Source organism: Babesia bovis, chromosome 1 (genome assembly GCF_000165395.2).
Source record: "Babesia bovis T2Bo chromosome 1, whole genome shotgun sequence".
NCBI lineage: Eukaryota > Apicomplexa > Aconoidasida > Piroplasmida > Babesiidae > Babesia > Babesia bovis.
In genome coordinates this window covers 170574-191742 of record NC_067396.1, presented here as the reverse complement: position 1 = coordinate 191742, position 21169 = coordinate 170574, and the positions used below count along the sequence as shown (strand labels likewise).

Here is a 21169-nt window from a genome sequence, read left to right as displayed (position 1 = left end):
ATTCTACACTATTATGGCATCGCTTGACATAAGTCTATTTGAAGGGACGAATCTTATCGCTCCTCCTGAAGAGAATGTGCTTAAGCGTATCCATCTTGCCACTCGTGGTACCGGCAACAGGTCTTCACTTGCGAGGGCACTGAATGAATGCTGTCGTAATCGTCGTTACTTTACTGAAGGCTCAATACTACGTGTAAAACTATGCGAAACGTTTGATGACCTCGGTCAGGATGCCACATTTGACAACGTATCCGCTGCGTCGTACGCAGCATCTACCGAGGAAAGAACTTCATCCTCTTCGCGTAGCTATGGGTCATACATATCTTCATGTAATGAAACGAATAATTCCAATAACGGGAGGAAAAACATCTCCCGTTGTATAAGTTATTCTTCTGAATGGTCCTCTGATGAAGAGGAGGAAGGCGCAGGTCACCTTATTGATGAATCCCATACATCACCTCCTGAGGATGGCACAATGTTATCTACTTTACTAAACGCTGCGGCATCATTTACCCGTGCGTTTTCTATATCGGACGATCGCAATGAGTATGTAAATTACGTTGTTGTAAAGTGTGAACCCCAAAGTGGTTACATCGATGACGATACTATCATTCATCTAGATGACAGTTTACCTGAGTTGGAGCGAATAACTCTGTTATGGGACGCAGGTGATAAAAATCATTTTGTTCGGTGCATGGACTACTTTTTGAATCATCGTTACAGTTACCTTATGTGGTTGCGTAATGTACTGGATGAACAACGTTTATCAGGTCCCTTCCGGGTTAATTCGCAAAACTCGCTAACCGATTCATATTGTGTTAAGAAGACGCTTTTCTTGGAAAAACTGGACAAAGCCAGTCTAAATGTAGATGATACTACATATCTGGATCTTGGGTCCCGCTTACGCCGTTTTTATGAGAACGTTTTCGTTGCCTTGCTCCAAAACACGTTGGGATCTTCTACTCGTGTATATCACGCTGGACAGTTTGTAACTGTGCGTGATTTACATTTTTTTGTGTCAGACACTCGCCCTAATAAATGCCTTGGGGTAATTACGCCTTCCACTGTAGGTTAATGTTATTATATAATATAACATGCAGGACATATATATTGGTATTGACATGGTAGGTGTTTGCAAGTCGATATCTGTGGCTCCTTTGTTGGATACCTTACCTAGTACTTATGAATATGACCTTATGAAGGATTACGTCAAGCCTTATTTCCATCGTTATAGCGCTTATACATATGCTATTGGGGATTCATTCAGGTTTCACGGTGTACAATTCCGTGTGGTAGACGTGGTAAGAAAGCACGATGAATTCTATACATCATTTATGGATTACCATTATACAAGATCCAGGCAAGGCAAATGCTCTCGTGTTGGTAAGCGCAGTGTTATAACTGTACTTGATCCTGTAAGGCCTCAGTTAACTGACATTTTAACTGGGAGTCAAATCCGTTCCATGCAACGTTGTGCTCCGAAGCAGCGTGACCTTCTGATGTGCAGATTTTTACGTGAGATGGACGACGAAGCTCTTGACCGTATATCTCACAATGACGATAATTACCTTTGGAATTTTACTTTGGGTTGTTTGTCCACTAGTGACTCCACATCTATGGACCGTGTGGAATCTTCTGCGGGTCCCGGTGTTCAACAATATAACATCGTTGATATGGCAGGTTCTCCATCGTCTACTTCATCTGATGCTGTGACTTGCTCAGTATGTTGGGAAGCAATCGATCAAAGCAACAGTTGTAGCGTTTTCAGGTATACGTGTGGCCACATATTCCACAAAAAATGCGCCAATGCTTGGACGAACAGGCGTAAATTTTCATGTCCTAACTGTAGGCAACGTGATCAACGGTTAATAAAAACGGTTGGCATTGATGAGTTAGGTCAATGGAGTTCATCTGATATAGAGGATAACGTTTGGTCTGATGCGTACTTTCCTAGTCGTTCACTTTCCATTGAGAGCTTATCTGGCATGTCTGATTTGAACGCTTGGTTCAATTCGCAAGAATCGTAAAAAATATTGATACCATTAATCTAAATTATATAAGCGATATATTTTGGCATTAATAAAGTCAGAATAGTCACTGTAGATACAGTATTACAACATGATTATACGATTCCGATATAGATATACACTCTATTGTTTCAAGGCAACCCTATGGCCATGGACTTTCACTGTCCTATTACCATGCACTTTGCGATTAACGTCCAGCTTTTACAATTTCAGCGATTTTAGTTATTTTTTCACGTAGTGCTGGCGATGCTCCACTAGGTTGCCTAGCGTGTACTTCAAGATGTTTTAATATTTGTGTTGCTCTGTACCAGTTGATACCTGTGTTATCCCTAAGGCTCATCATAAGTGTTTTTCGTGTGTCCAGGAGCATACCTTTCATTTCGCGTTGTTTTCTTGATGCTTCCATGGCTAGGCGTTGTTGCAATTTACTTTGGCGATAGCTTCTACTGATTTTGACACCGTATGGCACTAGGGGTACGTAGCGTTTAGTTGCCATGAGAACATGCCCTATCAATATCATACTGGAGAATTGTTTATGAGCAATTAATCCTCGTCTGATGAGTAACCTTCTATCAATGGTAAGTTATTTGATTTGTTTATTGAACTCGGTTGATTTGTGTCCCTTGTAGAAATATTACGTTCAATTACACATATTTTAGGTGTTAACCGTATTTGTGATTGTGTTTTGGGGAATAATGATGGAGTTGTGTCTAACGTGGGAAGGTTGCTATCGTCCGATGAGTGGTCTATATCTTCCTTTTGTCCTAAAGAATTACGTATACGTTCTGCTTCTTTAGCATATTCCTCCTCTTCTAATTTACGTCTTTTCCACTGCTGATTGCGTTTCTTTTCTAGATTTTCTAAATGTGCTATATCCTCTTCACTAAAGGCTGATGCAATAGCAGTTGCCGATGTTAGATTTTCAACTACACCTTCAATATCACGATCACTGAATAGTTCCTTGGGTTTGAATTGTACCTCTTTATTGTTATTTTCACGCTTTTGTCTTTCTTTTGGTCTAGTCACGTCGTTGCTGGCTTCTACCAAGGACCCTTTTGTAAAATCGATGAGTCCTCCGGATGCTTTATCTCCACTATAGTTTTGCGTTCTCACGAAATTCATTTTGCAGGGTCACATTTCATCCATTTCAAAGGATGAAAACCCTGTGGATACTTAATTTCACGCACACATTATGTTGGTTATCAGGTACACATCTACCTGCCTTCTATTAATATTGAATAACGCTGTGTATGCGGCACGATTTCAATACGACATCCACATTTCTGTTAGCACATAGAAGGAGTTGTTGTCTACCCTTTTATTAAAGATATATCAATCACATGTTGCTGACCGTGAAGTCTATGATGGTATGATCCAGTATTATTTGTATCAGTTTGCTGATGCTTCCTTCTGTAACCCTATTGGTTTGCATTCTCACGTTCTGCACAAGATGTCTAGCTTTAGTGTCTCTGCGGTGCGCATACTTGCCGATGTGCCCTGACGGTCGACCACGTGTTAAATGGCGTTTGGATCTGACCAGGCGCAGTGAGTTGAATGGCGCTCCCAAGCCACGGAAACTACACAAAAGGGTAGGTCAATCTGTTATATATTCACAATTCTATAGCCATTTTGGGCTGATATATTCGACGAGGCTGTAGACATTGAGCCTTTAGGCCCTCCCAGTCCACAATTAACGGAGGATGTAGTCAAGGGTGAACGTCGTTTGCGGTTAACTTTGAAACGATCGAACAATCAGATGTGTGCTACTATAGTTGATGACGTTACACGACGCGTACATTGCTTTATTTCTACCAATTTCAAGTATCTGTCTAATGTATTTGGCCAGGAGCCTACCAATAATCGTAGGTTTTACACTTCACGATACTAGACATTACACAGCAAATATAATGCGCAATAAGGGCGGCACTGTGAAGGCTGCTTATGAGCTTGGGAAACTGATTGGACGTAAGGCCAGATCAAAGGGTATATCGCGTGTTGTATTTGACCGTGCTGGTTACCGGTAAGTTGTGATACAACGGGTTCATTAGTCCACTTAGGTACCATGGCAGAGTCGAGGCTTTAGCGATTGGTGCTCGCAAGGTTGGCTTAGATTTTTGACACATTTTGGTATGGCTTCGAGTAATAGACATTGGTTTACTATTGCGTTATCGAAGATATTCCCTGCTTTATTGGCCAAATAATAGTTTTCCTGTACGGCCATACAGTCAACAACAATCTTCTAGTTACACATTTGTGTTTGCAGACATGGATGTTATATATTGAAGGTGTGTCTCTGTGCACCTGGGTGGCTATGGACGTAACGTTAATGTCTGACTTGTGATCTTTACCATGTCTGGGTTATCGTTTTTATGAGATGGTACTTTATTTGGTTCGTTAGTGCCATGGAAAGAATGGATAATACTGTTTTATCATCTTCCGATAAGGGTACTTCTAGCCCTCCAGTGTCGCGCCATGTTGTTCATGACCGTTATGAATGTTATACCAACGATGTATCTACACCTACTAATTCAAACGTGGCTCGTGAGAACAAATCTCGTTACAAGAATGTGCAGATTGGCCCTGTGATGAGTGCCAATGATGTGGATGCTCTTTTGAGTCGCAAGCCTAATGCAGTTCGTAATTTTATAAATTCTTTAAATGAGCAGATGCGTCACCGCGTATCGCCAACAGGTGCTATGGACACAGTATCGCCAGTTACTCCTGATGACTATGTACCTGAATTTGATCGCGAATTACGTGAGTGCAACGTGTCTGTGAAGTCTCGCATTAACATTTTTGACAGGAAAAATACTGTTATATCTCGTGGAGCGCGGCTTATGCCGGTTGATAGTTGCACTTCGGCTGACAATCAAGTGGATGATATCGCAGCTGATTTGTCTAGTGATGCTGGTAACCCTATAGACAATATATCAAATTCGTCCACGCGGTTTGATTACGCTTCAGAAACGGATGCAAACGTTCCTTCATGGGTTGTGTATAACCTGAAAACAGGTTACTTAAATGGTAATACACCCGACCCAAGTTTAGGCTCTAATATACCTACATTGAATAGTGGTCGTAGCAACACAGATACTGTGTCTTTTGGTGGCATACCACATAATTTCGGATATCCATCGAGGTCTATAAGTTTTGGATCACACCGCCCTCTGTATATCTCGCAACACTCTCCGCATACTGCTCCAAACTTGTCATCCGCTACTCATGATACCGATGACAGTGGTGTTTCAAATCGCTCTAACAGCATTCATTCACTTCGCCAGACTAGCATTTTGGGCGATGCACGCTCGGGTGATATTGAATTACCCCTGGAGCTGATTAATCGCGATTGCGTTCCCGACGCGTCTTTACAGATACCAGTTGCGAAATCGGATATATCGGATGTCGACGACTTATATATTACACTGCATTCTGCGGGTGTCGACATTCGTTTACGTTCAGTAAATGTAGTTAAGTCAGGTTGGACTTGGATGTACAACTTAAAGGCTGGTCGTTGGTTTCCCAAGTTTTTGGTTTTATTTTACGACGAGCCGGAGCGCCCTCACAATTACCAATTGCACGCAACTATTCATGATCAGTATCCCACTATCCATGAAGATGTGGAGCAGGAAACACGTTTTTGGGATATTTACAAGATTTACTCCAACATGTGTCGTGATGCTCCTTCTGAATACGCCCCTTGCCCCGATGATTCTACAAGTTCTAGATTTGAACAAAACCCTGGACATTTATGGCCTAACAGTGCTTCTGGCAATTTAACTCCAGACTCTAGTGTTCTATCTAAATCATGCTTGCAGTACTATCGTGACAATGATTCCGTAGCTCGTCTAGACAATCGCCATCTTGGCACTGTGGTCATTATCCCTGATGGCGCCTCTGTTTATTTGACAATTTTTGATGAGATGAAGGTTGATATAGAGGGTGCTTTACGCCTGGGCGAATTCCGTGAATTAATGGCAGTGGACACAACTCAAGTCCCGTATACCAAGCTCTATGCCCCTAGGAACTGGTTGGCCAGCCTGATAACTCGTAGTATTGGAAAGGATCCCATGTATCTAATTCATATACCACTAGTGAATGGTTACGAATGCGTATTCATGCCACTTTGTGCGGCGCAATTTTCTGGTGTTCGCTTAACTTATGATATGGAGCGTGCATTATCAACTCGTGTTGGTCGTGAGTACGAGCAGTGGTTATTTGCTATATGGGAGTTTGTGTTACGTCATGGTGACATAACCCCTGGGAGTACATATGCAGATCATTGTACTACGGAATCTCGGCCTATGCGTGTTATATCTATCGTAAAAACGTGGGTACGCAATGCTATGGATTACATTAAATCGTTATGGGTTACGACTCCAGTCTTATGTATAGCTGACAATTCATCGACTTCAGTGGACCCTGCCATGGACACGTTATGCCAGGAACAATCGTATTTACGTAGGTATGTTGAACATGTGTTTCCTTACATAGCTTCAGCGTGTTGGTCGATGGGATCGCCACCAAATCTGGCGTTGGCACTCCGGAACACAAGGAGTCGGTGAGCAAGGGCTTTGCTCAGTGGATTGAGTCTCGTGGCTTTGACGATCTTTCTGTGAGCATGAATATATACAGCATTACTAGTCGTTATGCTAATCCTGATCTTTGATTGACCTAGTTTAATGTTTAAAAAAATGAAAACATATATTTACTTGTGAAATACATTGTATAATTCCATTCTGTGAATGTTTGTTGCAGGGCATGTAATTATGTTTTCCACGTACACTAGTGATTTGGCACGTCGACCTTTGTTTCTAATCCAGATGACAGGGTTGATATAATATTGATTTGCTCAGGAATACAAGCTGGATTATGGTTGTTTTTGTGTTTGGTTATAAATGGTACATACTAGATATTGCCTTCTTAATATTAGGTTTTAGTACATCTCGGACGGTGGCTCAAGGCGCCACTTCAAACAATGCATATAACACCTTCGGCTGCAATATGTGCAATTCTGACTCATGAGGGTCCTGTGTACTTGAGCGGTACTGTTCTATACTCAAGTGTACCAGTGTTCATTTCATATATATAATATAAAGTTATTGTTAGACGATGAAAGCGATTTGGTTTCTTCCTCTAGCCACTATTGGCTTATGCCAACTTCCCGGAGCATTGCTTCAAGAGGCGATGAACGACCAGGGTCAGCCTGGCAATGCCGCAGGAGCTCCCGCTGGTAATAATTTGAACGCCGGCGGACAAGATGGTGCTGCCGCAGAAGCGCCTGAAGACAATCTTCCTGAACTAGTTGATGTAGTTCCACCAGCTATTCCCGATGAGCCAACTCCTCCGAATCCTTTGGTGGTTGCACCGGTAGCGGCTATCCCTGCTCCTCTCACTGCCGTAGCAGCTGTTGCCAACTCTCGTGTTTATGTCCATGAGATTAGCAAATTCAAGGTTGCCGCTATAGAGGGCAATGTTAATGGCAAGATAGAGTTGGTGAAGCATTTGCGCAGTGTCATTGGCAATGGTTTTATTATGAACGGTGCTGACAAGTGGACTGCTCTTATTGAGGCTGAGGTTGAGGGAAAGACTGACTATGACAACGCCTTGGCCACTTACGTGGGTGACGGCAGTGAGGCAAACGGCAGAACTCTCTATCCTCTCCAAGACACCTACGTCACCAATCTGTTGAATAAACAGGCAGAGTACACCAAATGGGTGAAGCACGTCTTGAATTTAGGATATTCCTGGTCAAAGAAGTCTTTTAATGAGATGGTACGTGTTACTTTGCACCATACCTTTAAGCAATACGGTGAGATCTTGAGTGGTTTATACAAAGTGCTATCCGCTTCATGTAAATCATTGGCACGCCCCGGTGACGTTGATGCCAGCCGTACTACGATCCATACAGCTTTGACTCATGCCATTGAGTACACTGAGTTTACATCGAAGCCCATTGGTAGTGTAGCTCAGCTTGTTACTGTATTTTTGAAACATTCTTCAATGAAGATTGAATACAATAATGCGATTGCTGCTGCTAAGACCATCATTACTGCGATAAACTTATTCCTCAATGCTCAGCCCGCTCCTGAGCGTGTTCTTGCCACTGTTCTTACGGATTTGGCTGCCGTTGAGGCTTTGAATGACTTTATGTCCTTATTACCATCTCGTGACCCGTTGGTCCAACTTACGGCCAACAACTGGTTAGAGGATGGTGCTAGGATTGGATACATTGCATCTGTTTCATTCTTGCGCATTGGCCAGATGTGCCAGGCTAATGTCAATGGTTTGATGGCCACCGCTGTCAATGTAAACGTCGATCAGTTCCCCAAGGCTATGAACCATTTAGTTAAGGGTGTGATTGAGTACATTGAGAAGGGTACTGACTACATTGACAATGTGGCACTTCCGCAGAATACTACTAACTTTGCTGAGAAAACCACTGCCTACGTTGAGTCTACAAACAGGTTCTTCATTGAATACGTCCGTGCCATTAGGATGTTGTCTGGTTCATTGGAGGGTGACGCCAAGGTAGCAGCTGAGGTAATGACTCTCAAGGCTGACGCTGCGTTGTTAAACATGGTTGCTACAGCTGCTTTCCGTATTCTTCGTTTCTATGGTAACAGGTTACCTCCAACTTCCACTGGTGACATTAATCCAATATTCACTTCTGCTATGGCTCGTATAAGTCAGAATCTTGAGGTTAGCACCTATGCGTACAATTTATCTCAAGCTGCTTCTGATGTTGATTCCAAGGAGCGTTTGATGACTTTGGTATCGGTACTCCACACTGCTGTGACTTCTTCTATTGAGGAGCTCAAGAGCTTTGAGCCTACTGCTCGTACTCTGTACACTCAGCCACCGAGCACTACTGCTCACACTGCAGTGATCGAAATGTTGTCCACTGCTCTTGAAGGTTTAGCTCACAAGGTCTTTGTGCCTGAAGGTTCACAGGATGGCATTAGCAATGACCCATGGACTCCTCATTCAGGTGGCAAATCTGGTATGCACGGTGCTTCTAGTGGTGCCAACATTGCTTTACCCAGTTCTTTGTTACTAGGGGCTTCTTTATTGTTATTGGCATGAACATAGCGTTTTCACTGCAACTTAAAGACTTATAATCAAGTACTTGCCCCTCTTTTGTGTACTTGTGCAAAATATATATATTTATTAATCAATCCACTGTTGCAAAGCAGTATAACAAGTGGATTGATCTAGGAATAGCCCCCTTGTGATCATAGCAACAATGTTTACTAATGTACTTTGGAATTCAGCATTTTTACATTATATTAATATATTTATCTATTCTATAATTACGAAAATTAAGTATTATCATGTCCTTTCCATGGCTGAGAATGCGTGTTTCATGTTATCCATGAGGGCGCTTGGTACTACTATTGTGTCACCTCCTAGGTATATATCAACTCCTGTTTTTTCTGCCATATCACAGACAACTCTCATTTCTGCGAATGTTATACCTCCTATCATATATAGCATAACTCGTTTATTTGATGCTTTTTGTCCTGTTGTTTCTCTAGTTCCTGTATGTAACGTGGGAAATCTATCTTTATCCAATGTTCCTGCGATCGATCTTCCGATAACATGTCTGATTTCAGGCATGTATCTTGAAAGTTCATATTCAGTAGCTGTTCCATGTTTCTTATAATATGCGTGTGCATCTCCTTTTTCATAATGCTTATGTACAATTTTAGGTGGCTGACCAGCATTTCTGGGTGATGCTGCAGTGGTAGCTTCTAATGGCGGTGGCCCTAAATTCAATTCATCGAACTTTTGTATAATAGTTGCGTAACTCGGGGCGATGGTTGCGGCTGTGATAAGCTCGTTCACATGCTTTATCGTTACATTTCTGTACGCTGCCATGTACAGCAGTATGAGCCTAGCTTTTAATTCATCTAGCACTTCAACATCTGATAAAACATTCGCCAGCTGTTGCAATGCTTTGGTATGGCTATATTTACCACCACCAGTATCAGTATTTGTTGCTATGGCCTGCTCCAGAGCTCCCAACTTTACCAGATTAGCAGTCTCCAGTTGTTCGAATGCCCGTTCAGTCAAAGCCACATGTGCCCAGTATTTTTCCACCATATATTGTGTTTTCGGCAGTTCCCTCACTGCCTTCAATACTTCTTGTGTATTGGCAGTTTTCCCCAAGGCACCTGATGCTGCATTCCCTGCTATTTGTTCAATTTCTTCAGATACAAGCTCGTTAACCTTTTGTATATGTTGGTGCCTAAATCGTTCCCAGAGTACATCCTTTTCACATGTTAATAGTGCTGTCCGTTTCTCAGGTTTCCCTATGTTATTAACAAATTCAAATTCCCAAACATCGTCATTCCTTTGGTCCAAAGGGTCGGTGCAGCAGGGTATTTTCAGCACATCGTATATGAGTGCCTGGTATGTATATTCGTGTATATGCATTGCGATAGCATCGTATGACCTATCTACGATAAGCAATAGGTCATCTGTTGCCGGTGTATCCTCGGGAGTGGTACAGTTGATCAGTTTTTGCGTTGCCTTTGCTACTAACTCAGGGAGTCCATTGGGTGCTGCGTGGTACCTTATTTGTGGCAGTGCTCCCATTGTAGAGCATACTGACGCTATTCGTGATGCGATACTGTGTATGATATTACCATGGTGACTAGGATACAGATCCAGGATAGTGAATCCCAGATTTCCATGGAACAAACGATTTTCATATGGTAGGAAGTTCAGGTGTAGTTCCATACATGCTAATATACGCTTCATATCAACCTTTTCTGCAATTTGACGCAGTGCTCTATCATCTTCCATGTGCCCATTGAACATTAGATATGCTGCTTTGTATAGTTCCTTTCCTGGTGTGAAATCTTTGACAAAATATGACACTGATTGATAATCATCGCTAAGTAAATATAGTGCGGTTTTAGATCTCATGGGTTGCCTTTTCTTATCAATCAGTTCCACGAGGTCGACTCCTTCGTCTAACAGGTCACTAACTGAGCAGCAGGCTGATACTATGCGTAGGCTTCTATTATCTACCAGCAGCATTACCCTTCCATAGGGCACGACTACTTGTCTGATTGCCCAGATAAGGCCTGTATAAGATGAATATCTCCTTTAGTGTTAACTTACGCTCTTTGGCTTTTACTTTGAGCGACATTTTTTCTGGTATACACTTCGGGGCAACGTTTAAATGTCTTTATCGATAGTGGATTATGCCACTATTAAGCTTCATTATATATATTATAGAGGTGTGTATATTTTACTGAGTCTATTTTCTTGCAACGACGCGCGTTGGCACTTTGTAGACACTACTGTACTTGGTATCTATATTCGGTGTGTAAGTTTAAAATTACGATATTACAAATAGCACCTGTGTTGATGCTTATTTGTGGTTCGACGCTCAAGCCACTGGCTGTGCGGTACCACTATGTCTGTTGTTTGCAGATATTTCTTGGATTACTTGGTGAACGGGGGATTGTGCTTCACCCAGTGAGCTCTTATCCTCCTCTTGCAATCCTTTTAAATGTTTAGTTTCTTTACCATGTTCAACATGGTTAGTTTCAACTGTATCTGTTTGTTTTTCTTCTTGTTTAGTTTCACTTGTTTCTTTTTCTGTAGTAATTTCAGATGCCTCCCTTAATGTGAGTGGCGGGACGATTTGGGTACGTTTTCTTCTGATGTGCCATGGTTTCCCACGTGCCCCTGATATGGTATAGTTGTATTGTATTACCCTGACGTATTTGGGTGGCGACTCTCTGAAAGGGTTAGTTGCGAACAACCCTAAGGCAGCAGGCTTGTTTAGCAACAGGGCTCTAAGCAACGACAGCAAGAATCTTGGCATTACTGTAGCTTGTTCTCCTTGTTGCTTTTTGGCCACATCCCTGAGCAGGTTGTCTATTTCATATACGTACCCTCCGTTATTAACTGTCAACGAATCAGGGTCTGTTGGTACTGTATGCAACCCGTATGACTTCCATTTTGTTCCGGTGGTAACTATATCATCGCTGGTACCCTGGATGATAACATCTGGAGCACGTTCTCCAATGACCTCTGAGCTATCATATCTGTTGACGATACCGAATGGCGCCATGATCGATGCCTTGTTAGCTTTACTTTTAAGCGACAAGATAACAACTGGCACGGCATAGTACAAGATTATAAGACCTAGTACCGACTGTATCATAAGGTTAGCCACTGTGTAGAAGTTTGTCTTGGAGTTGCATAAACCAAGTTGCAGTTCTGCGGTACCTATCCACAACAGTGCGTTCCACCAGTGTACGCCGCCTATCATCATTTCTATCACTAGCCACATATGTATCGCAAACAACGTTCCTGCTACTTTGAGATATGACGAACGCGTACCGAGTACGTTACACTGTACCTGCAACAGCAATGAAAGGAAGAAAACAACGATTGCATTAGTTCCATGGCTATTACGTTCTACCATGATATCCAGTACGAACATGGAGATACCACATATGAGTATAACTTGTATAGCCCTTTGCCATTTGTGATAGTTGCCTTCTGTCATCTCGATACCGAACGAGTCTCTTGAGAACAACGTCTTCCCAAGCCATTGCTTCTCGCGCTTATATGTCAACAGGTTAATTATAGTTTCCTTAAGCGATTGTGGCGTGGTCATCGGTATCGAGTTGGAATCTGGTATTGGTGCGCTTTCATCATCCTGTCTACTTTCTGCTAGATCCTCTAGTGTATGTTCCGCTTCGTGCTTGACAAGACTGTTTAGGAATCCGCAACCGATTTCTTCCCAGAAGTAATCGTCGAAGCACAATATAGAGGTTGATGCCAGTAATAGGTAATAGCTACCGTTTTCACTTACGCATCCCAGGAACAGTGTATAGAATAGTGCCACGAAACCTCCGATAATTCTGCATTTCCTTATAGGTATGATCAGTGACACTGAAGCCACAAGCTCAACGAAAAGGGGTGTACTACTGATGATGGTAGTGAGAACTGATGACCCTGATAGAAAGTCGTATACCATTTGCGTAATTGTTGATGACAACGGTATTGCTTCCATAAGATTCTTCAGGTCATCGCTTCCAGCTTCCGTGGGATCCTCACCTTGGCGAATCCTGTCGACACCGGCGCAGAACATTCCTCTGTATAGGAGGAAGTAGTACGACCATCTTGACGTTGACGGCACTCCCCATTCCTTGTGTTCATATCCAAAGAAAGCGAACGGTGAATACAACAATGCTGCTAAGAATCCAACTTCCAGTAGCAGCAGGTCGATGTTGTGCTTGGGCAGCGTAGATCGCATGGTGATGAGCGCGAGCTTGATCAGCCATAATGCCAAACACATCCATGTTCCGGCCATATGCGTACACAACATGACGAGACTGAGTATCATACCTACAATTGCCAACACACAGATGTATACATCGTTATTAGGCAGAAACCCTGCGAGGTTGAACATCGTGAAGCCCGTTTCATTGGAGGCATCCGTTAAATGCTCCCTTGCAGGCCACACACCATGGTCTCCGATAAGTCCTGGATCTTGGTTGTAGTGTCCAAGGAAAGATACAAAAAATATTATACATAGTATACGTACAAAGATATCACGGCTGATGAAGAAAGGGTGGCACGGCGAGTGTAAAGGATCGAAGCCTCCCAGCAGATTATCCTCTGCGGAGGGTTCATTCTGTTCAAGATCATCTATAGGTGGCGGCGTTTCCACGCCTTTATTCGTGCTCTGTTTCTCCATTCCTCTCCGAGGAGTGGTTGAAGCACGAGTTGTATGGCAGGCGTGTCTAACGCGTCCTGTCTACTACTCGTCCGGTTATATTAATACCGATGTGTGATGATATCAAGCTATTTTACTGTGTTTATGTGTTGTCTAGTGGCATTTTACCGTTATTATGTTCCATCGTCTCATGTGTGTGTTCCGTGCAACTCTGTGCAAGGGGTGTCCCCAGCTCGGGGCATATATCATGATTCCTGGCATCATTTGCGGTCGCCAGTACCAATATTTAATGCCTTCTATGATTCAAAGCATATTGATCATTAAATGTAGTGTTAATGCCGTCATATCTATTCAATTATTGACCTTTTCTCACCCCATACTAGCCAGGTAATACCTTGTATTGTTGCTCGGTTGTTAGTAAAACCGGGCATGTGCATTGCGTAAATATTACGTTGTGTTATTTCTTATGCATATTTGTTACATTATGAGGCGAAGGACTCCTTTTGTAGCATTCCTTGCCTCTGCCGCCCCTCGTGTTTTAGTCACGTGGTCTTATATGCTTTTGAGGCCTGGTTTTGTCTACTCAGGCTCTTATAGTACCTCTGTTGTTAATGAGAATTTATCATCATTGAAGATGTCGAATACTAACAATTCAGCTATTGATCCATCTTCTGTGGAGCCCGAGTTGTATGATTTGGCTGTTATAGGTGGTGGTTGCAGTGGTTTGGCTGCTGCTAAGGAAGCAGCTCGTTTGGGTGCCAAGACTGTGTTGTTTGACTATGTTCGACCATCTCCTAGAGGTACTAAATGGGGACTTGGCGGTACCTGTGTTAATGTAGGTTGTATTCCTAAGAAGTTGATGCACTATGCCGGTATTTTGGGTCACGCTGAGCATGACCGTGAGATGCTGGGTTGGTCTGACGCATCTCCAAAGCATGACTGGTCCAAAATGATCCAAACAATTCAAAATTACGTCAAGATGTTGAATTTTTCATATCGTTCCGGTCTTCTTACCACTGGTGTAAAATACATCAACGCTTTTGCAACTCTTGAGAAGGACCACCAAGTGAGTTACTTGGGTCCCAATGGTCCGGAGCGTATAAAGGCTAAGCACATTTTAATTGCTATTGGTACTCGCCCTATTATTCCAGAGGAAGTGAAGGGCGCTTATGAGTATTCCATTACTTCTGACGACCTGATGAGTTTAAGCCACCCTGTAGGCAAGACATTAATTGTTGGTGGCTCCTTTGTTGCATTGGAGTGTGCTGGATTCTTGACAGCATTGGGTTACGATGTTACCGTTGCTGTGCGTTCGATAATTCTTCGTGGTTTTGACCGCCAGTGTGCGGAGAAGGTTGGTGACCTTATGGAGAACATGGGTACAAGGTTCATTCGTGGCAGCAGTCCGACGTCTGTTACTAAACTAGCTGATGGTAAATTGGAGGTTACCTTTGACAACGGTCATGTTGAGACTTACGACACATTGATGTATGCCACCGGTCGTAAGTTACACGGTATTTATAAGTATTTATCTGATCTTGGTATCAAATTTAGTAAATCGGGGCTCATTGAGACAGATAATGGCATGACCGGCTACCCCAACGTCTATGCAGTTGGTGATGTTGCTGAGGGTAACCCTGCATTGGCTACGGTTGCTGTTAAGGACGGTGAGATGCTTGCTCGCCGTCTGTTTGGCAACAGTAACAAGCTTATGGACTTGAACTACGTGCCAATGTGTGTATTCACTCCCATTGAGTACGGTAAGTGCGGTTTGAGCGAGGAGGAGGCTGTTAAGAAGTACGGTGATGTTGACATATACCTCAAGGAGTTCACTTCTCTTGAGTTTTCAGCTGTACACCGTCACAAGGTCGAGTGGATGCAAACTGATGAGATGGACGTTGACATGCCTCCTACATGCTTGTCTAAGATGATTTGCAAGAAGGACGGTACCATTGTTGGTATCCATTTCGTTGGTCCTAACGCTGGTGAAATCATCCAGGGTCTTTGCGTTGCTGTGCGCCTTGGCGCCAAGAAGTCTGACTTTGACGACACTATCGGTGTTCACCCAACTGATGCGGAGAGCTTCATGAACCTTACTGTGACAAAAGCTTCCGGTGAATCTTGGGTTCAATCTGCTGGTTGCGGTGGTGGTCGTTGCGGTTAGAACCTATTGTGTAATATTATTTGGTACCTATAGCTTACACACTAGCAATCCCTATAATGGCTCGTAGCTTACACCACGTAGTTAACACTACATATTCACATGGCTTCTAGAAAGCGTTCTCGTGATGTTGATTCATCGGAGATTTCCGAGGCGCCGCAGCCTGTATCTAAGAAGGTGACGGGACCTTCGGGTAACACTCAGGATCTCTTGACGCTGTTCACTGACTGCATGAGCGCCTTATCTACAAACAAAATATGCAGTCGCAATGCCTTTGAGGTGGGTATCATTGACCACATGACTGATTTGGTCCACCTTGATGACGGTTCCGTCGATGACGATGTCGTTGAATTGCTCCCTGAAGATACATCTAGCGGCGCTTCGCGCCGCTTGAACTTCACTCGTGCTTCCAAGGTTGTTGAAAGTGCCAGCAAGATATATGGCTACCGCATTGAGGCTATTTATGACCAGACCTTCAATGTATTGATGAGCATGAACAGTGCTAATCAAGCTGATGGCACTTCGGGTAGCACGAGTGCCACAAAACCACGCGGTCGCCATCGTGTTAAGATTGATTTAACAACCAGTTCACGTACACTGGCACCTGAATCTGAAGTCACGCTTACTGAGATTCCTATGGATAACGTCATTCTCGATCCATACTTCCTGAAGATATCTTCTATGTTCGACCACAGCGGTGCTATGGGTCTGTTATTGATTAATCTTCAGGTGACTGATGACTTATCACTGGACCTCGATGGTGACAGTTTGGTATTCCCACCACCCCGAGCTAGGTCCGAACATGACGACTCCAATGTGATACTATCTCGGGATGCAGTAAAAAAGTGTTTTTTTGGAAATACCGAGCCCAAGCGTATGGAAATACTACCTGAAGCTGCATATTTCCGTCAGGAATTAGAACGACTCCGCGAAATGCGTCGTCGTAAGGAGTGTGGCGACGTCATTGCATCTGATTCCGATGGAGAAATAAATCCTGAGCCCGAAAGTAAACACATTGACTTCTTTAAAGTAAGACAACCTATCGCACCGATTGAGGACAGTCTAGAACCCATGGATGCAATGGGTCATATTGACGACGTACCGGAAGACACAGTTCATGATATGCCCATCTCCGGTACTCCACCTGACACGGGCAGTGACACTGGGTCAGTGCCTAATAGCACTGGCATTGCTTTAAGGCAACGACTCGCAGAGATTGATTTGATTGGTGGCTCTCAGTTTTCATATTACACGTCAGTTCCAGTTAAGACCCATGTCCCATCAAGTAAAAACAAGGGAAGTGACACCGAACCGGACGATACGAATTTGAAGACCCAACGACCTGTTAAATCGAGACAGAATATAACTAATGACCTGGAGAGCTATTTGAGGAATATTGACTTAGAGGAGAAAATTGCCTCCGTGGAGCTATCTACGGTATTCACTACACCGAAGGCAGTGGGCAAGAAAGCGCCCAGCACATTCGCTGCAAGCGACTTCACGGGTGCTATATACAGGTTTAATGATACGTTTTTAACTAGGTTGGGCCTCCTGGGTAACCGTTGTTTAAGGTTTGTCAGTGACCATGAATGGCGTAATGGGCCTAATACTGATTCGTCGGTACCGATACTCCAGGTACATTACTGTGCTGACATTGATGCCCCGTACAGTACAATGCGGATATCGGAAAATTTTTCATGGCGTTTGGATGAACAGGTTGGTTTACTGGACGAGGACGATATGTGGAATGCGTCTAATGACTTCGAGGATCCCGAATTGCCTCTAACGCAAGATGGACCTGTGGTAGCCAACATCGAGTCAATGTACGAATCTGAACCTGGCGAACCCCTGCTGGCACTCAGCCAGCATGCTGACCCAGCTGCCATATCGCAATGGCCTCGGGAGGGTGCTATAGTCCCGGCACCGGTGGCTGCCTACGTGGATATATTCAAGATTAAGAAGACGCTCTGTGGCGTGATAGTGCCACCACCTGCCTTCCATGAAGCCCTGGAAGATAAGCAACAGATAGACAAAGAGCATGGCTCGGGCAATACCCAATCGGAATATTCCTGTGGATTCCAGGATGCCGTTACCGATACAGTATCACGTCTAATGGACAGTGATGTTGCTGCCTTGACCAGCCATATACTGTTTGTGTGCCTCCTGCATGTATGCAACGAACAGGATCTGCTACTCAAGCAGAGTCGCCCACTAGAGGACTTTGTTATATGTGCCGGTGCACCCAAGGAACAGCACCTGGGTGATGTGCAGGGCTCACTTTAATACACATGACGCAATGCGGTGTTACATTGCTTTAATTTTAATATTTTCATACGTTCAGGCCAGTGTTAAACCACGATCTGCTGTATTTGGTGCGTTGCAGACACCAGTGCCGCAATGTGTAAATACACGTTACCGGGTTGGTGAATTTTTATCTGGTTATAAAGTGCAACAGTTTGTTGGTGTGTATGATCCTGGTAATGGAATCTATTGGCGTGCTCGTAGAAGGTCGTTCCTAGATGATGCATCGGCGTGGCTAGGAGACTTAGTAGACACAGTCCGCTATAGGGACTCCGGCACCTCGTTAAACATATGCCCTAGGGGTTACTTGTACCGTATATACATATTGGACAAGGTGGTAAGTACAACTAGGTAGTAACTGTATCCATACAGAACGCAATAAAGAATGCCGTTAAGCGTGGTATCATCTCGATATCACTGGATAACAACAAGGTGAATGTTACCCGAAACGGCTTCCTAAGGAAGTTTATGAACAACTGCTACTGAGTGTCACTCCATTGAATCGCAACAGAAATATCAATATCGCAGTAACTATATCACGTGTAAATTGCATAATGCTAAGCGATAAATTAGCACCGTTTTTTCATCTCATCACCTTCTGCGCTTCTTGTGCTTGACATTACCGGTTTTCAGTGACTTGAGGTGTCGCTTCAGCGATGCGAGTTTCTCCGCTATGTTTTGACTCTGCTTGCCGCGTACCCGCTTGCTCTGCATGGTCATGAGTACCGGTTTGTTACGGGCTTTAACTCGGTTTGTAGTACTTTGTTTATTACCGGCACGACTCTCAGCTGTGTGATGCTGTTTTTTGCGTTCGAGTCTGGCTTTAGCGGCCTCACGCCTGGCTTCTGCCGCAACTCGTTTCCGCTTTGACCCGTATATCAAATCATCAGGGTTGACCTTAATTCGGTCTTCTTCATCCTCCTCGTCGTCAGTATCGTCACTAGAGTCGCTTTTGATAGCCCGCTTCCTTTTTGGTTCGTCTGGCGTTGTCTCATTGAGGTCATCAGAATCACTATCGGAGTACTCGTCAGTCTCCTCCATGGATACATCGTCCTCGTCGAGATCCTCTGATATTCCATCTGATTCCATCTCTATCTCTTCATCCGTAGCAGTTTCTTCGACTTCTTCCATGCCTGCCATATAGTTCTTCAACCGGAAATCTTCCTGTGATAGAATCTGGGCGTCACTAAATGGAATTGGTGCCTTAGACAGCTTCCCGCGCTTGGCCTGTGTAAGACGCGTCCCAGCTTCACGACCACGTAGTGTGGGATGCAAAAGCTCAGGAGCATGCTCACGGTAAAGGTTAATAAACGACTTGGTGGCCGTAGATACAGCTGGGAAGAATAAACTCTGTGACAAAGGACTCACCCTTATTCTTGATGTTGCGGAACTCTACAATCTGAGCAACCATGTCCTCAGGGAATAGTAGAGGAGCACGAGAAGCAATCTCCCTAAGAGTGTTTATACCAGCAGTAATCACCTCGTTGGAGCGGTCTTCACTAACGAACTGATCAAGAATAGCGGTTAACAGCGGGTCCAAAATACCAGGTGGAAGATTAGTATGCACAGCTTGAGCAGATATAGCTAGTATCTTGGTTACCAGCCGCTGCTTGTGGTTTATATATTTCAGCAGGAAGCTGTAGAAACTAGGAACAAGTAACTTGTGACGCGCGATAACTAGACTGATTAAATGGAGCAATATGAGTTTAGCACCAAATGTAACGTCCTTGTTACGGCAGCGCTCAAATAAACGCTCAGTAAACTTTTGAGGGTCGTGTAACTCATCAATAGCCGCAAACTCGCGTATTTGACATAATTCCAGTCTCTTTTTACGACGTTCTAATTGTTTGGCTACACTCTTCTTGGACCGAGACAAACGATTCTGACGGCCTTCACTCTTCTTGGAATGAGCTCCTACACCGGAATGACCCTGCTGCTTATTTAGAGTCTCTAAGGATGCAATCTCCTCTTCGAGGTCTTCCAGAGCCTCAAAAGCCACATCAAAATGATTACGAGTGCCCAGTAAAAAGTGAGCACCCGCAAGAACTAATTTAAGGTTAGATGCCAATGCGCACTGTGCGATGTTGTTAACGGTGTGCTCATCACGCCATAAGCGACGCTTGTGCATCTCCACGCATATACAGCACGTGAGCAGCTGAACTTGAAGACTCTTTGCACGCAAGTAGTCATAGAATAAACGTTTCATGGCTCGGATGACCTATAACATATATAGAGATTATCAAATGACCTACATTTGCATCCTTTACCTGTTGGGATACTATAGTCAGGTCACGCACAATAAAGACGAACAGACGCTTTCGAGCGTCACGGTCATCAAGATCTAAAAGAGCAAGCCACTCAGGCCATATTCTGCGGGTTCTATGTTGCCTGAATATAAAAACCTACGTAAACATGTCGATTAACCGCTTGCTACGTAATAAAAATGTAGTACTTAGCATTTGTTTAAGCATCTTAATGTTAAGACCCTTGCGATAACTTTTAATGAAGTCGATCAACATCATACACAATTCTCGACCAAGACACGATTGGTCAGTGACCGCACTCCCTGGACCGCCATCGTTCGTACTGCTATGATCAGTCAAACTGGTACTAACCGATTTCAATGATGGGCGACGTGAAGGTTTGGAATCATTGGTTGATTGCGGTAAGTAACGCAAATCAACATTGTTATCATTATCGCCAGCGTAATAAGGGACACACTGTATGTCATATAGATTATATCAGCTAACAAACCTGGGCAACAAAACTCAACAAAGACATAACATCAGCATTGTATAGATGAGGTGTTAAATGTAATACATTAAAGGATGCAGTGAATTCCTCCCATTTCATCAAAAAATCAGCCCTATGTGCCTCAGGTTCCCGCCGAATTTGCAAAATCAGGGCATCAAGACCTTCCATTGTTAATGGATCGAAATGTGTAACATGGTTACAACAAAAATAATGGGTCAA

The 21169-nt window shown here is 43.6% G+C and overlaps 12 protein-coding genes across 12 annotated transcripts; 7 read left to right on the top strand and 5 right to left on the bottom strand.

Moving 5' to 3' along the window:
* Window positions 1-3: 3 nt before the first annotated feature.
* BBOV_I002270 (Ring finger domain family protein) lies at window positions 4-2058 on the top strand. The gene is made up of 2 exons (XM_001608827.2): window positions 4-1066; window positions 1101-2058. Exons 1-2 carry the CDS (start codon window positions 14-16, stop codon window positions 2025-2027), a joined length of 1980 nt encoding a protein of 659 aa, XP_001608877.1. The 5' UTR covers window positions 4-13; the 3' UTR covers window positions 2028-2058.
* Window positions 2059-2197: 139 nt separating this feature from the next.
* Window positions 2198-2549, bottom strand: BBOV_I002260 (uncharacterized protein). The gene has a single exon (XM_001608826.2). The coding sequence runs from the start codon at window positions 2545-2547 to the stop codon at window positions 2215-2217; it is 333 nt and encodes a 110-aa protein (XP_001608876.1). The 5' UTR covers window positions 2548-2549; the 3' UTR covers window positions 2198-2214.
* Window positions 2550-2568: 19 nt separating this feature from the next.
* Window positions 2569-3180, bottom strand: BBOV_I002250 (uncharacterized protein). The gene has a single exon (XM_001608825.2). It carries the CDS (start codon window positions 3147-3149, stop codon window positions 2571-2573), a length of 579 nt encoding a protein of 192 aa, XP_001608875.1. The 5' UTR covers window positions 3150-3180; the 3' UTR covers window positions 2569-2570.
* A 312-nt stretch (window positions 3181-3492) lies between these two features.
* BBOV_I002240 (Ribosomal L18p/L5e family protein) lies at window positions 3493-4157 on the top strand. The gene is made up of 4 exons (XM_001608824.2): window positions 3493-3616; window positions 3652-3889; window positions 3927-4047; window positions 4085-4157. Exons 1-4 carry the CDS (start codon window positions 3518-3520, stop codon window positions 4143-4145), a joined length of 519 nt encoding a protein of 172 aa, XP_001608874.1. The 5' UTR covers window positions 3493-3517; the 3' UTR covers window positions 4146-4157.
* Window positions 4158-4354: 197 nt separating this feature from the next.
* On the top strand, window positions 4355-6724 carry BBOV_I002230 (uncharacterized protein). Its single transcript, XM_001608823.2, has 2 exons — window positions 4355-6489; window positions 6525-6724. The coding sequence occupies exons 1-2, from the start codon at window positions 4397-4399 to the stop codon at window positions 6691-6693; spliced, it is 2262 nt and encodes a 753-aa protein (XP_001608873.2). The 5' UTR covers window positions 4355-4396; the 3' UTR covers window positions 6694-6724.
* A 367-nt stretch (window positions 6725-7091) lies between these two features.
* BBOV_I002220 (uncharacterized protein) lies at window positions 7092-9275 on the top strand. Its single transcript, XM_001608822.2, has one exon. The coding sequence runs from the start codon at window positions 7137-7139 to the stop codon at window positions 9108-9110; it is 1974 nt and encodes a 657-aa protein (XP_001608872.1). The 5' UTR covers window positions 7092-7136; the 3' UTR covers window positions 9111-9275.
* Window positions 9276-9347: 72 nt separating this feature from the next.
* BBOV_I002210 (Sec1 family protein) lies at window positions 9348-11249 on the bottom strand. The gene is made up of 2 exons (XM_001608821.2): window positions 11157-11249; window positions 9348-11119 (listed from the first exon to the last, which is right to left on the bottom strand). Exons 1-2 carry the CDS (start codon window positions 11182-11184, stop codon window positions 9357-9359), a joined length of 1791 nt encoding a protein of 596 aa, XP_001608871.1. The 5' UTR covers window positions 11185-11249; the 3' UTR covers window positions 9348-9356.
* A 146-nt stretch (window positions 11250-11395) lies between these two features.
* On the bottom strand, window positions 11396-13818 carry BBOV_I002200 (Lipase maturation factor family protein). Its single transcript, XM_001608820.2, has one exon. The coding sequence runs from the start codon at window positions 13753-13755 to the stop codon at window positions 11428-11430; it is 2328 nt and encodes a 775-aa protein (XP_001608870.1). The 5' UTR covers window positions 13756-13818; the 3' UTR covers window positions 11396-11427.
* Window positions 13819-14102: 284 nt separating this feature from the next.
* On the top strand, window positions 14103-15917 carry BBOV_I002190 (thioredoxin and glutathione reductase family protein). The gene has a single exon (XM_001608819.2). The coding sequence runs from the start codon at window positions 14201-14203 to the stop codon at window positions 15896-15898; it is 1698 nt and encodes a 565-aa protein (XP_001608869.2). The 5' UTR covers window positions 14103-14200; the 3' UTR covers window positions 15899-15917.
* A 53-nt stretch (window positions 15918-15970) lies between these two features.
* On the top strand, window positions 15971-18179 carry BBOV_I002180 (Condensin complex subunit 2 family protein). The gene has a single exon (XM_001608818.2). It carries the CDS (start codon window positions 15998-16000, stop codon window positions 18176-18178), a length of 2181 nt encoding a protein of 726 aa, XP_001608868.1. The 5' UTR covers window positions 15971-15997; the 3' UTR covers window position 18179.
* Window positions 18180-18188: 9 nt separating this feature from the next.
* Window positions 18189-18688, top strand: BBOV_I002175 (uncharacterized protein). The gene is made up of 3 exons (XM_051767701.1): window positions 18189-18314; window positions 18351-18533; window positions 18569-18688. The coding sequence occupies exons 1-3, from the start codon at window positions 18192-18194 to the stop codon at window positions 18680-18682; spliced, it is 420 nt and encodes a 139-aa protein (XP_051623902.1). The 5' UTR covers window positions 18189-18191; the 3' UTR covers window positions 18683-18688.
* Window positions 18689-18780: 92 nt separating this feature from the next.
* BBOV_I002170 (SDA1 family protein) lies at window positions 18781-21119 on the bottom strand. Its single transcript, XM_001608817.2, has 5 exons — window positions 20951-21119; window positions 20603-20916; window positions 20449-20566; window positions 19565-20414; window positions 18781-19530 (listed from the first exon to the last, which is right to left on the bottom strand). Exons 1-5 carry the CDS (start codon window positions 21116-21118, stop codon window positions 18788-18790), a joined length of 2193 nt encoding a protein of 730 aa, XP_001608867.1. The 5' UTR covers window position 21119; the 3' UTR covers window positions 18781-18787.
* Window positions 21120-21169: the final 50 nt, after the last annotated feature.